This window comes from Octopus sinensis, linkage group LG5 (assembly GCF_006345805.1).
Source record: "Octopus sinensis linkage group LG5, ASM634580v1, whole genome shotgun sequence".
NCBI lineage: Eukaryota > Metazoa > Mollusca > Cephalopoda > Octopoda > Octopodidae > Octopus > Octopus sinensis.
In genome coordinates this window covers 49,749,521-49,764,914 of record NC_043001.1, presented here as the reverse complement: position 1 = coordinate 49,764,914, position 15,394 = coordinate 49,749,521, and the positions used below count along the sequence as shown (strand labels likewise).

The following is a 15,394-nucleotide window of genomic DNA, read 5'->3' as shown; positions in this document are numbered from 1 at the left end:
GGCCAAATCCGGCCCAATATATTCTACATGTTTTATATTTAAACTGGCGATGACTAGTCTCTCACACCTAACCTACAATACCATTCTAAAAATAAGTAATCACATCATTGAAACCTCGAAGCTGTAAGATGATCCAGGATTAATTCAAAACAATTTGAGTGAAAAAGTATTACATTTAACAGAGTAATCTGAACACTAAAGGGTTAAGATCAAAAATATCATCCTACCTTTTTTTTTTCTGCCTAGAAGCAGTCAATCAGGATCACTTTAACATGCTTCTGTTCTAAGACTGCAGGGTGTGATTTGAAGGAGATTTGAACAGTATTTCTAGCAGGTTAAACAATCATCAAGAAGCTCCTTGCTGGCACATTTTAACAGAATAGAATGGTATTGTACTACAGACCTAAATCTTGGTATGAAATCTTTTGGAAACATCACATTTTATTGTTATCATTAGCATGCTGGACGAAATAATTGGCAGTATTTTGCCCGTCACTATGTTCTGAGTTCAAATTCTGCCAAGGCTGACTTTGCCTTTCATCCTTTTGGGGTTGATAAATTAAGTACCAGTGAAATTCTGGAGTTGATGTAATTGACTAATCCCTTCCCCCAAAACTTCAGGCCTTGTGCCTAGAATAAAAAGGATTATTATTATTATTATTATTATTTAAGGCAGTGAGCTGGCAGAATAGTTAGCATGCTGGATCGGTATTTCGCCTGTTGCTACATTCTGAGTTCAAACTCTGCAGAGGTCGACTTTGTTTTTTATTCTTTTGGGGTCGATAAATTAAGTACCAGTGAAACACTGGGGTCGATGTAATCAACTAGTCTCCTCTTCCTAAATTTCAGGCCTTGTGCCTATAGTAGAAAGGATTATTATTATTATCATTTAAGGTAGTGAACTGGCAGAATCACTAGCATACTGGGCAAAATGCTTAGTGATACTTTGTCTGCCGCTATGTTCCGAGTTCAAATTATGCATAGGTTGACATTGCTTTTCATCTTTTCAGGGTTGATGAATTAAGTACCAGTTGAGTACAGGGGTTGGTGTAAACCCTATCACTGCCCCCCCCCCCACAAAATTTCAGGCCTTGTGTCTACAGTAGAAGGCTTATTATTATTATTATTGCAGCAATATGGCAGTATCATTAGCATGCCAGGCAGAATGCTTAGTGGTATTTCATCCATCTTACATTTTGAGTTTGAATTCTGCCAAGGTCAACTTTGCCTTTCATCCTTTCAAGGTCGATAAGTTAAGTACCAGTAGAGCACTGGGGTGGTGGGGATCAATGTAATTGGCTTAATCTATCTGTTGAAACTGCTGGTCTTGAGACAAATATAAATATATTATATTCTTTTCTATACTAGATGCAAGGCCCGAAATTTTTGGGAAGGGGGCCAGTCGATTAGATCAACTCCAGTACGCAACTGGTACTTAATTTATCGACCCCCGAAAGGATGAAAGGCAAAGCCGACCTCAGCAGAATTTGATCTCAGAACATAAAGACAGACGAAAATATATCATTGTTATTATTATTAAGGTGGCAAGCTAGGAGAATTGTTAGAACGATGGAAAAAATTCCCAAGGGCATGTCTTCTTGCTTTACATTCTTGAGTTCAAATGTTGCCTGAGGTTGTCTGCTTGTTTCAGAGTTGATAAAGTGAGAACCAGTTTGATGCAAACAAGTAGCTCTAACCAACAAAATTTATGGCATTATGCCTATACAGTAATCCCTCACCATGTCACAGTTCACTTATTGTGGTTTATTATTTAAGCTTATGTCAATTCCTCTGTGGTGTTGTTTTGCAGCCTCATCTGGCCTGTGCTGGTGGCACGTAAAAAGCACCCACTACGCTCACGGAGTGGTTGGCGTTAGGAAGGGCATCCAGCTGTAGAAACACTGCCTGATCAGACTGGAGCCTGGTGCAGCCTCCTGGCTTCCCAGACCCCAGTTGAACCGTCCAACCCATGCTAGCATGGAAAATGGACGTTAAACGATGATGATGATGAATATGCACCCAACACCAGAGCTGAAGACACCTCCAAAAGTGGGGGCCCCACCACGTCAAAACGGTAGAGTAGGGGCCGAAACCGGACGTGGTTCCTCCTGATTATGTCTTGAGCTAACTGGATCCTATAAAGGAGCTGTTGTGGTAGCAGACCAAGAAACATGGTTGAAATTCCCCTAGCTATATACAAATTATAAAAATAATAAAATAAGTATACAGTATAATAATGTTTCTACTTCATGGATTTTCGCGTATCACAGGGCGGGGGGTGGAACATAACACCTGTGATAGTTGAGAGATTACTGTAGCAGAAATGATTGTTATTTTGAAGATAGTGAGCAGGTAGAATCATTACTGCATCAGACAAAATGTGGCATTTCTTCTGACTTTTTATGCATTGAATTCAAAATCCTTCCAGAATCAAAAGAATCAAGTCAAATACTGAGATCAATTTAATCCGCTAATCCTCACCTTCAAAATTTTGGACCCCATGTCTGTTCCAAAACAATTGAGGACTGGCAGAATTATTAGAGCACCAGAAAAAAAACATCCAAGTAACATTTCTTCTGGCTCTCTGCATCTTAAGTTCAAATCCTACTCAGATCAGTTTTGTCTTTCATCCTTCTGGAGTCGATAAAATAAAGTACTATTTTTACTCTTTTACTTGTTTCAGTCATTTGACTGCGGCCATGCTGGAGCACCGCCTTTAATCGAGAAACTCGACCCCGGGACTTATTCTTTTGTAAGCCCAGTACTTATTCTATCGGTCTCGTTTGCCGAACCGCTAGGTAACGGGGACATAAACACACCAGCATCGGTTGTCAAGCAATGCTAGGGGGACAAACACAGACACACAAACACATACACACACACACACACACACATATATATACATATGACGGGCTTCTTTCAGTTTCCGTCTACCAAATCCACTCACAAGGCATTGGTTGGCCCGGGGCTATAGCAGAAGACACTTGCCCAAGATGCCACGCAGTGGGACTGAACCCGGAACCATGTGGTTGGTTAGCAAGCTACTTACCACACAGCCACTCCTTAATATATTTGATAAGACACTCCCCAACACATCTCAGGCCTTGTGCCTATGTTATGGTGGCAGAGTGCAATATATTAACAAAATAGGTAGGGTGGAATTTAATTATAACTGTATATGGACCAAGTTCAACTTTGCTTTTTATCCTTTCAGAGGTCAGTAAAATAAAATATGAGTCATGTATTGGGTTTGGTATCATTAAATGTTTCCTCCCACTAAAATGTGGGGCCCTGTGCTTATGTTGTAAGAAACTTCTTTTTGTTAGAAGACCAGCAACTTTAAGAGGAGGGGCAAAACGATTACATGAACCTCAATTCTTGACTATTATTTAATCAACCCTAAAGAATGAAAGGAAAAGTCAACCTAAGTATAATTTGAACTCAGACTCTATGTTAGAAGAAATGGTACTAAAAACACATCATTTTGTCTGATACCATCACAATTCTGCCAGCTCACCATCTTATGTTAAAAACTAATATGATGGCAAGATGACAGAATTGTTAGCAAACTGAGCAAAATACTTTGAGATACTTTCTGTTTTTACATTCTGAGTTCAAATTCTGCCAGGGTCAACTTTGCCTTTTGTCCTTTTAGGAGTCAATAAAATAAGTACCAGTCAAGCAGTGATATCAATACAACTGACTTACCCAACTCCCAGAAATTGCTGGCCTGGTGCCAAAATTTGAAACCAATATTATAAGGTCAGTGAAGTAGATTTCTTTGTCTTTTTAGATCTTCTCAAATAGGAACAAAGGATGATTCAACACCATTCAGATCAGTTCTTTCCTCATCTTAGATGCATTTCTCTCAGTTCACCTAACTGTATGCATTCCTATTCTGTTATATTGTCTGATTTCAGATAGTTCTGGGGTTGATTTTATCTGTAGTACCTTTGTTTTACCTATAACACCAACCACAAGGCATAACTGAAGAATTGGCCCCTTTTATCCACACCAACTATAGAATTTACAGAACAGAACTCCACCATACTATCTCTTCCTCGACTGCCACAAGATTGAGAAGATGGAGAAATTTTTCCCTAAGGAAGATAACAGGATGCCCTATGCAATGAACTTAGCAGACAGTTGGAGCCTTCCTATACAAAGATAACTTTTTGATGTAGGAATTTTTGTGATCATGCAAAGCAGCAAGAAATAGTAGCCAGATTCCCTTAAATCACAGTCTATTATCTTCAAAAACGATAATGTGGTCTTACATACAAGGAGTAGGATGGTTATGGGTCTTCTCAGTCAGGGATGATCTGGGACTAAACAACATCCTTGATCAGGTCTGCTTGCTGGATGACAGCACTGTGAAGTCTATGGTATTTACTTTAATGTGACATGACTTGGGTGTCTTGTAAGGTCAGAGATTTTTCTCTGAAATAAAAGAAAAATATGGTGTTCAACAGGTCTATATTGTGACTTAGAAATAATCCTTTATAGAATAAGCAAAGGAAAAAGTTCCAACTGCAAGACTAGACCCCTCAATTAAGAGGGTGGGGAGTAATGAGGGAGACAGCTTTATGCTAGATAATGAAAGATTAAACTACAGATAGAGGGTTTTATGTGAACACACACACATTAGATATATATATATATAAACTGAAAAATGATATCTGAATTTGAAACCAGGTCTTGGTTTCAATCAACCAGCACTCATTAATTTCATCAGTAAGTTAAATTTGACCAAGAGCAAAAAATAAAATTGAACTTGTAATTGTAAGCTTAGCAACTTAACAACTCAGCCCTCCACTTCTCTGGAAATTAGAACATCTGCAAATAGTACAAGACTGGATACAAAAATATGTTTGACAAAAGTAAAAAAAGGAAGTCAATGGTACATGGAGATAAATTTCAAAAACAAAAGAAAAAGAAAAAAACAAATAGAAAAAATTAAATTTTTATTTTTATTTTGAAAATAATTTTTTTCTAAGGAAAAATATAAAACGTTTCGAGAAGTCTTTGCTGTTGCCATCAGAGGCCCCCCAACTTTTTGTTCATGTCACTATCGTTGTTGATACAATCTATTTGATGAGAATCAGATCTTTGTTAAAATGAGGTTTGTAGTTGAACAATCTGGAATAACGCTGAAGAAGAGTCTTCCAGTAACACGTGATGTCTTTCATTCGCAGATGGTTCCAGATATGTTTACGGCCCCTATAACAGAAGAGAAGACACTATAATGCTATCCAAAATGATGCTATGTTTAAAACGGGTTTATATAATATAGCAGGGACATGCTTGCAGTGAGGCTAACACCAGAAGGTAGGGAGAAACAAAACAAAAATGACGATATTGAAGATACAGATTATATTTCTGCTATAAAAGGTGGCGAGCTGGCAGAAACGTTAGCACGCCGGGCGAAATGTGTAGCTGTATTTCGTCTGCCGTTACGTTCTGGGTTCAAATTCTGCCAAGGTTGACTTTACCTTTCATCCTTTCAGGGTCGATAAATTAAGAACCAGTTAGGCACTTAATCCATTTGTCTGTCCTTGTTTGTCCTATCTGTGTTTAGCCCCTTGTTGGTAGTAAAGAAATATATATTTCTGCTATAAATATTTTTTAAGGCACATTAATATAGACACATCTGAGACATTCTTCAAATTAGATGGGTGAATAAGAATAAAAAAAAAAGAGTTATGGCATAAAGAGTGGTTGAGACAGAAGCTAGTGGAAGAACAAATCCTGAAGTTCAAGTGAGGATAGACAGGCCACACCTGACCATTTTGTTAGCATATCTATATTCAAATATACTGCTTTTGTTTCAATTAAGACAATGAAGACTTTATTAAAATGATTTTGTCATTATTACAGTGCAAGTGTGCCTGTGTGGTAAGAAGTTTGCTTCCCAGCCACATGGTTCTGGGTTCAGTTCTACTGTGTGGCACTTTGGGCAAACGAAAGCCTTGTGAGTGGACTTGGAAGACGGAAACTGAAAGAAACCCGTCATGTGTGTGTGTGTGTATGTGTCCCACTACCACTTGACAACCAGTGATAGTGTGTTTACATCCTTGTAACTTAGATGTTCAGCAAAAGAGACCGATAGAATAAGTACAAGGCTTTGAATAAAAAAGGCCAGGGGGTGGATTTGTTCAACTAAAATGCTTCAAGACAGTGACCCAGCATGGTTGCAGACAAATAACTGGAACAAGTAAAAGATGAAAGACTAAGCTGGTGTTTGTAACATAAATTAACAAGAAAATTTGATGGAAAGTTTCAATTCAGATCACTTCAAAACAGGGAGCTTGTATCATAGAACTAAGGTGAGTCTCAGGTGGGTTGATGTCAGAAAGATTAAGGAAACTAACATCCTGCATTGCACATCAGAATGACCTTTTGTCTTGAGTTCAAACAATTCTGCCAGCTTTATTATATTACTAGCTGAAAAGCCGTACTCTGTGCAGACCTTTAAGCTAGCTCCTGTGGAGGGCTAATTGCACCTGCAGCCCAAAACTAAAGAGAGCTAAATAGCATGCCTATAATACGACTATGATGAATATATGCCCTGGTGGTGTTTGATCAGAGGTTAAGAACAGGTGAGAATTAATTCTGTAATGCAATCATTCTATTGCTCCAGTCCCCACTTGAATTCCATATTTAGAAACGTTTTCGCAGAATAAATGTTTTTGTATTATAGTTCAATTGAAAATATATTGGTATACGTATTTTTAAGGTGAGTTTGACATATATAATATATAATATGAGCATGGCCACAGCTCGTGAGCTCAAACTAGATTAAATAAAAAAATAAAAATAAAACCAGATAAAATAAATAAAATTTTAAAAATTAAAAAACTGGCCCTTGTGCTGGTGGCACGTAAAAGCACCCACTACACTCTTGGAGTGGTTGGCATTAGGAAGGGCATCCAGCTGTAGAAACTCTGCCAGATCAGATTGGAGCCTGGTGCAGCCTTCTGGCTCACCAGTCCTCAGTCAAACCGTCCAACCCATGCTAGCATGAAAAGCAGACGTTAAACGATGATGATGATGTCAGTACAGTTACAGAGCATACATAACATGGTGACTGAAAACGTCTGCTTTAGCTGTTTTAGCTATATTCTTAAATTTACAGTGAAAAAAGACAAGATTTTGTGATTGTTATATATTTTCTCAAGGATGTGTAATCAAAAATACTTCCAATCTTTAATTAAAATCAATTCAATGGGTTGGGAACTTATCTTTTATTCTAATAATGTGGGGTTTTTTTAGGAAAAAGGTCAGTTTGGGAAAATCTATTGGAATGCATATTTAATGGCCCCAAAACTCCAGTTTATAAAATAAACTTTGAAAAATATAATAAAAGGCAAAGTTGACAAAAGAATTGAGATAGGGGGGGTGAGGTAAAGGGAATACACTAAAAATAGCTAAAGGTAGGGGACTGAGGCAGAGCAAAAAAACAACAATCAAACCAAAGTCAAGAAGAGTGGAGAAAAGCACTCAATGGCCTGTGCTCTGCAGGGAGGAAAGGGCTTAAATAAGAAAGTAATATGGACACATGATGTGACCAGATGATGAGTGCTCAAGTCAAAGAATGTCTAATGCCAGTGACCAGAGGCTACAGAAGAAAAAATGTTTGTGAAGCAGCCTTACAAATGGGGATGGCAACTAGCAGATTATTGACAATGTATTATACAGCAGAGATAAAGGTGTTAAAAAAAATGGTAAATGTTGGAGAGGGGTATCATGTCTACGGACATATGTAGGGTTTCCTAGTTTGGAAGATTAGGGACAACAAATTGAGGTTAGTGTTGTTAATACACTTTGTAGGTCATTGGTTTAAGATGGAGGGAAGATGAAAGGAGAGAAAGAAGGGAGAGTGTGTGTGTTATGTGTGCAGTATATGTGTATGTGAGCAGCATGTTTGTATGTGTGCATTGCATGTTTGTATGTGTGCATTGCATGTTTGTGTGTATGTGCACTGCACATGTGTGCATGTGTATGTGTGCATGCTACATGTGTTGTGCTGCATGTGCATGCTATGTGTGTTGTGCTGCATGTGCATGCTAAGTGTGTTGTGCTGCATGTGTAGGCTATGTGTCTTTGTTTTCTCTCTACTTACCTATCAGCAATCTTTTTCACTATGTCATCATTTTCCTGAGCAAACTCCAAAAGCTCTCTGTAACAGTGCAATGAACAAAAGAAACAGTTTAAAACCTTGCAATTATACTGGTTCAGTTCTTGTCGGGTCATTAGAAATATTCCTTACGAATGGTCATTCCAATTAAGGAAATAACCTTACTCTCACATTCTCTCGTCATCATCTGATCACCCAGTTCCTGAGTCTTAAATCCTACCATAAGTACATAGGTAACTCTCCTTACTTTAGATTGCTTGACTAGTTGTCACACAATGCTGGTCACAATGCAATTTGCATCATTTTAGCCTTCAAATGATGCCACCCTGCTGGCTAGATGAGCAGGCCAACATCTTCCCCAATCGAAAGGTAGGCTGGGCAGGAACAAATTGAAATGAAGTGTTTTGCTCAAGAGATCAACATGCCGCCCAATCTGGGAATCAAACCCATGATCTAGTAACCATGAGTGCAACAGCCTAACCGCTAGGCTACTAACATACAATGCTTAAATCAGGCTAATCATTCAACAATTTAGTCTTCAAAATATGCTAATTTTTCACACCTACTCTTGAATAATATTGTACAACTACTTTGGGATCCTCTCACCACTATTTTGCTAAATACAGTGAAGTATATCATTCGATGAAGAGGTTTAATAAGATTGAAAAGTACCCAGAGTTATTTCCCATACTTGATAGAATTATTAAAATAACATACATTGATCTAATAGTGTATCTTCCTCACTAGAAAATTGTTTTTTAAACTCATGACATTAAATATGGTCACACTGCATACTGTTTAACCTTTAGCATTCAGATTACTCTGTCAAATGTAGTGCTTTGTTTTGAATTAATCATGCATTATCATGTAATTTTGAGATTTTGATGATGTGACTGTTTACATTATAGGGTAGTTGTGACAGGCAGATATGCCTAGTTTGAACATAAAACTGGTAGAATATTTTGGCTGGATGTGGTAAGTTTAAATGCTAAAGAGTTAATTACAAGGAAATCATCTCATCTTATTTAAATATCCTTGAAACTATGTCAAATATACAAAATAAAATATGTTCTTAAATTATGAAAAATGTGCAGGAGTGGCTGTGTGGTAAGTAGCTTGCTTCCCAACCACATGGTTCCGAGTTCATTCCCACTGCGTGACACCTTGGGCAAGTGTCTTCTACTATAGCCTTGGGCCAACCAAAGCCTTGTGAGTGGATTTGGTAGACGGAAACTGAAAGAAGCCTGTCGTATATATGTATGTGAGTGTGTCTGTGTTTATCCCCCCGCCCAATGTCGCTTGACATCCAATAGTGGTGTGTTTACGTCCCTATAACTTAGCGGTTCGGCAAAAGAGACGAATAGAATAAGTACTAAGCTTCCAAAGAATAAGTCCTGGGGTCGATTTGCTCGACTAAAGGCGGTGCTCCAGCATGGCCACAGTCAAATGACTGAAACAAGTAAAAGAAAGTAAAGAGTACTTCTAGTGGTGCATACAGTGATTGTGTGGTGGTTAAAATGTTTTAACAGACAAAACATCAGACCTACCTGACATTGGACATATCATTTGGAACTGGTATATAGTGAACCCAGGGTTTGAGAGAAGGGTAAAAGAACTCCAGCCAATCACTGCCAACATGGAAGACTAAAGAGTCGCAGATGAAAAGGTGCTTTAAGCGAAAACTGGCAGCCACACCTCGGAAGTTGAATAAATATCTGTTGGAATTAGAAAAAAATATAAATTTACCTTCAGTGCAAGCATGAGTGAGTGGTTAAGAATCTAGCTATGCATATGGGGTTTTGAGTTCAACCTTACTGAGCAGCAAACTTTGTCAAATGTACTCTACAATAGTTCCAGAACAACCAATGTCTTCAAAGTGTGATAGCATGTGTGTTTGTGCCACACACCAATCATCAATCTGTGTCGATTCGTTTAACCTTTACCTTTCTATATTCCTTTTAACATGTACTGCCTTTGTTTTAACTCATTTTTAAAATAATGAAGAATTTAGTAAAACTTCCTCATAATTAAGCTAGGGTCTGGAACAATTTAGCATAAAACTTTGATGGAAGATTATAATTTAAAAAAAAAAAAATTTTTTTTCTCAAGCCATGCCAGGCTCATAAGGGCTGGTTTCCCGGTTTCAGTGGCGTAGAAATTCCCCACCTGGACGGGACGCCTATACGTCGCAGGATTACTCATTTTTGCCAGCTGAGTGGACTGGAGCAACGTGAAATGAAGTGTTTTGCTCAAGAACACAACACATCGCCCAGTCCAGGAATCGAAACCATAACCATTCGATTATGAGTTCAACAACCCTAACCACTAAGCCATGCGCCTCCACAAGATTATAATTTAAACCACTTTAAAACAGTTAGTATATGTTATACAACCTGGGGTTGTCTCAGGTGGGTTGATATCAAAAGGGTAACTTATCAGAATGAGGATTAGACTTAAAATAAGTAATCAGGGTTGATTTCAATGATTATATCCTTCACAGTGGTGCCCCAGTAATGGCTGCAATCCAAGACTGAAACTAATAAAAAAAATTCCACAATGATCTACATATTGGTACTCTTGTCTCTTTACTTGAAATACTGTGTAGTGGCACCACCTAATTACAAAATCTCATTCCATTGTTTTCATTATTATGTCTTTCTGAAAGGCAATGATCTGGCAGAATTGTTAACAATTTCATGCTAGCAATATCTTAACACTTTGGCACTTACAACCATTTTATCTTTGAAGGCAGTGAGCTGGCAGAAACGTTAAGGTGACGGGCGAAATGCTTAGCGGTATTTCATCTGCCATTACGTTCTAAGTTCAAATTCTGCCGAGGTCGACTTTGCCTTTCATCCTTTCAGGGTCGATAAATTAAGTACCAGTTACGCACTGGGGTCGATGTAATCGACTTAATCCCTTTGTCTATCGTTGTTTATCCCCTCTATGTTTAGCCCCTTGTGGGCAGTAAAGAAATAAGAATTGTTAGCATTCTGGCCAAAATGCTTAGTAGTATTCCATTCAGAGTTCTGAGTTCAAATTCTGCCAAGTTCAGCTTTGCCTTTCATCCTTTCAGGATCAATGAAATAAATACCAGTTGAACACTGGGGTCAATGTGAATTTCAGGCCTTTTGTCTTTCTGATAGTTATTGCAGAATTTACTTTCGCCTTTTCCTGCATTCTAGTTTGCAACGTAACCAAGAAACATAAAAAACAATTTCATGCTAACAATATCGTAACACTTTGTCACTTACAAACCATTTTATCTTTGAGTTCCAACTTTAATTAAAAGAAGGACAGAGTGGAATTAATAGATAATATAGCTCGGAATAACACAGTTATTCAGTTACATGACAGTGCTAATAATAAAATACATCAGAAAGGACTACAACACTCTTAGAAGGGCAAACTCCTATGATTGGTATGATAACAACCTGTGGACCCAGAAATCAATATAAAAAAAAGAGGGTTTCAGGGAAGTCATTTTACTGGTTCAACTGATTTAACATACCTTCTTCACTAAGTATTATATATGTTAGTTAATCATATGAGGGCTTATTATTAATTATTAATTTTATCCTTAGTGTCTTCCATACCTTAATGCTTTTGAAAATTGACTTTCTGAATTTTGAAATATGTTGACATATAATTATAAACATGGAATTCTTTTAACCTGACAAGCAAGCTTAATATCTGCATTGATTTAAAAACTGTGTGTATATTATATACTAGCAGTATCGCCCGGCGTTGCTCAGGTTTGTAAGGGAAATAACTATAAAGCATTTTTAGAGAGTTATAGCTAAAAAATAGCAAAAAAATGGAAAAAAATGATGGTAAATTTTTTTTGAGATTAAAAAAAGGTGGAGTTGCGTCCCCTAGACAGTTTGTGGTTCCTGTTTCTGATTCTCGACCCCATGTCGAATTTATTGATTTTTTTCAGAACTGGGGAAACTTTTCAAAATTTTCGCTGCGTTAGTTTTGAATTATGACATTGGGCTATGTGTGTGTCAAGTTTCATCAGAATCGGTTGAAAGCCGTGGTCAGGGTGAGGGTACAAGCAAACAGACACACAGAAACACGCACAGACAAACTGCTGTTTATATAGAGAGAGATATATATATAAATTTTTACTAGTTTTATTTTGTCTTTTTGTCTTCTCTCCTTGTGCTATATGAACACTTAAGGTGATTTTAGAGTCAGTTTCCTGGCTGCTATTTTCAGCATGGCAGTATCTCGTAGATACCCTAAGTTATAATTTTAATAACAATTATTACCTTTGAAGGTTTTTATTTCCATGCTGGCCACTTGATATGATCGTTATTTAATTTAAATTAATGATCTTACCTATATATATATATATATATTAGTACAGGGATTAATTTATTTTATATTTTATAATATATAAAAAAATTATTTCATACATGTTTATTAAGCTGCAAAACAATTGTTAAATACAAATATCCATTGGTAAAATAAATTTTATCATAGTATATTTCTCTCTTTATTTATAATTTTATAGACTCCTTGAGTTTTTCTTTTGTATCGTACTATATATGCTAAAGTGTTTTGTAGAATGATATATGAAAGAGCTTTTTCCACGAGTACCACCAGATTATTTGAATCCAGATATAAACTACAGCAAAAAACATGACTGTATAATATTTGGAAAAGAAATTATTTTAATGTTTGCTGTCATCATCATCATTTTAACTTTCACTTTTCTGTGCTTCAAAGGCCAGAAGTTTGTTGATGCAGATTTGTTCTTCCTGTCATCAATCCACAACTGCTTTCATGAAGATTACAAATAAACGGCATTGCTTAGATAAATGGTAACCATTTCAGGAAACAAATATCAAGTAGAGAAGACACAAACACAGACTTACATATATCTTTCTCTTTTATATATATATTATATATAAAACCACTATTAGGCAAATCAAACAGTGAAAATCATAAGCCAATACATAGAAATAAAATTAATTAAAAAATATATAAAAAATATAAAATTCCAAACTAAAATATTTAAATTAAAGTTAAAATTTAAAAAATTATTTAAATTAATAATTTAAACTTATAAATTTTAAATATATATATATATTTTATTATTATTATTTTATTTATTTATTTATTTTATTATTATTTTTTTTTATTTTTTTTTATTTATTTATTTTTTATTATTATTATTATTTATTTATTTATTTTTTATCTATTTATTATTTTTTATTTATTTATTTTATTTATATATTTTTTTTTATTATATAACTATCAAAAAGTATTAAAAGTTTAATATAAGATAAAGAGTATATATATTTTCACTTTAATGTCCACTTTCCCATGCTTGCATAGGTCAAATGGAATTCATTAAGGTAGACTTTTTTTTGCCAACTATTATTTACTTTCAAGTAAGGTAAAATTTCTCTATAACCTGACGTGTTTACAGGGAAGATTGGAAATGAATGACGCCCCCCCCCCCCCACTTAACATTAATTTACAACTATTAAGTATGTCAAAATAAGGAAACACAAACAACAGAGTTCTGCACAGTTTCTGTGAACCAAATTCATTTAAGTTATTGATTAGCCTGAAGCTAGAGTCAAAGACACTTGCCCAAGATGCCACACAGTGGGACTGAACCTGTAAACACTGGGTTGCAAAATGAACTTAACTATACAGACATGCTTGTGATAATTCAATTAACTGTTGATTCATCAATTTGCTCTTTCTGTTTTTCTTTTTGTCAAACAGTTATTTGAAATATATTCTCTTTTGTTCAGCTGTGAACATACCAACCCTGCCAATTTTAAAAAGCCATAATTCACATTAACTTGTAAGGCAAGTGCAACAGGTAAAAAAAACCCCCAAAAAAAGCTGCAATATGATCCATTAATTTCTTAAACACCCATACAGCACTAAATGATCTCTGAATGTGCTTAGTCACTTGAAATGAAAGAAGGTTATAGCGTATAAACAAAGGCATTACGATACAAACTTGTATTTACAGTGGTCCTCCAGTTTCACTTCCTCAGCTGGCTTTTTGCCTAAAGTGTCCTGCAATCAGACAATATTCCTGCTTAAACATTTATATTGTATTTCCATGTGATATGATTAAAGCATAAATTAATTGAAACTTTATAATTAAATCTGAAGACAAACATTTAGATATAATTTTTCATTCTGGCTTGTAAATTACATCATTATGAAGTGAGCTACTATCACATTTATAACTTACCTAGTCAGTTAGAGACCAGTATAGTATATATGTTTATACACACAAACAAACAAGAGAGCAGGCATCATCATCATTTAATGTTCACTTTTCTCTGTAACAAGGGTCAGACATAATTTGTCAAAGCAGATTTTCTACTACCAGAAGCCCTTCGTGTCACCAACATGATTGTTTCCAAACATGATTGTAAAGTAACTTATGTTGCATTTAGCTGGGAGGTTGAACAGAAATTCATTATTAGTGATGGAAGCAATATTACTTCAAAAGAAAAACTAATACTGCTTCCATCACTAATAATAATTCTTTCTACTAAAAGTATAAGGCCTGAAATTTTGGGGGAGGGGTCTGGTCGATTACATTGATTCCAGTGTTTCACAGGTACTTACTTCATCGACCCCAAAAACATGACAGGCAAAGTTGAGCTTGGCGGAATTTGAACTCAGAACGTAAGGACAGACGAAATGCTGCTAAGCATTTTGTCTGGTAGGCTAACGATTCTGCCAGCTTGCTGTCTTTCAGTCACTAATAATAATCCTTCCTTACTAAAGGCACAAGGCCTGAAATTTGGTGGGAGGGGACTAGTCAGTTACATCGACCCCAGTGTTTCACTGGTACTTACAATGAAAAGAAAAATTCATTTAGCTCCATCCTTATCCAACAAAGTAAATATTTGTGACATTCTCTAAAGATCATTTAGAAAGAAGTAATTATTGTTTGAATAATAAACATTTGGTTTATTTGATTAAATGTCACCTATGTGACACCAAGCACCCCTCCACACACACACACACACACCCACAGTAATTACACCATACCTCCATGGATTTCCAAGCCTGGTTCTTTGTATATTCAGCATCCACTAAATTTGGAGACTTTCGAGATAGCAAAATCAATGGATCTCTTTCAGAACTGGTACGAGACCCACGGAAGAAACCTTTGCTGATTTTCTTGTCCCAAGGTACTTCAGCAGCCTTTCTAGAAAAAGATATAAAGTTGGGTGACGGAAAAATATGTGCATGTGTAAAAAGAAC

The 15,394-nt window shown here is 36.1% G+C and overlaps 1 protein-coding gene across 1 annotated transcript in view; it reads right to left on the bottom strand.

Moving 5' to 3' along the window:
* Positions 1–4,949: 4,949 nt before the first annotated feature.
* Positions 4,950–15,394, bottom strand: part of LOC115212369 (protein O-glucosyltransferase 1) — a 39,876-nt gene continuing 29,431 nt past the window's right edge. Inside the window, exons 6-10 of the mRNA XM_029781248.2 lie at positions 15,179–15,338; positions 14,127–14,185; positions 9,685–9,852; positions 8,123–8,179; positions 4,950–5,220 (exon numbers count right to left, since the gene is read on the bottom strand). Of these exons, the coding sequence (XP_029637108.1) occupies positions 5,088–5,220; positions 8,123–8,179; positions 9,685–9,852; positions 14,127–14,185; positions 15,179–15,338 (577 nt within the window). The 3' untranslated portion in view covers positions 4,950–5,087. The remainder of the gene's footprint in view (positions 5,221–8,122; positions 8,180–9,684; positions 9,853–14,126; positions 14,186–15,178; positions 15,339–15,394) is intronic.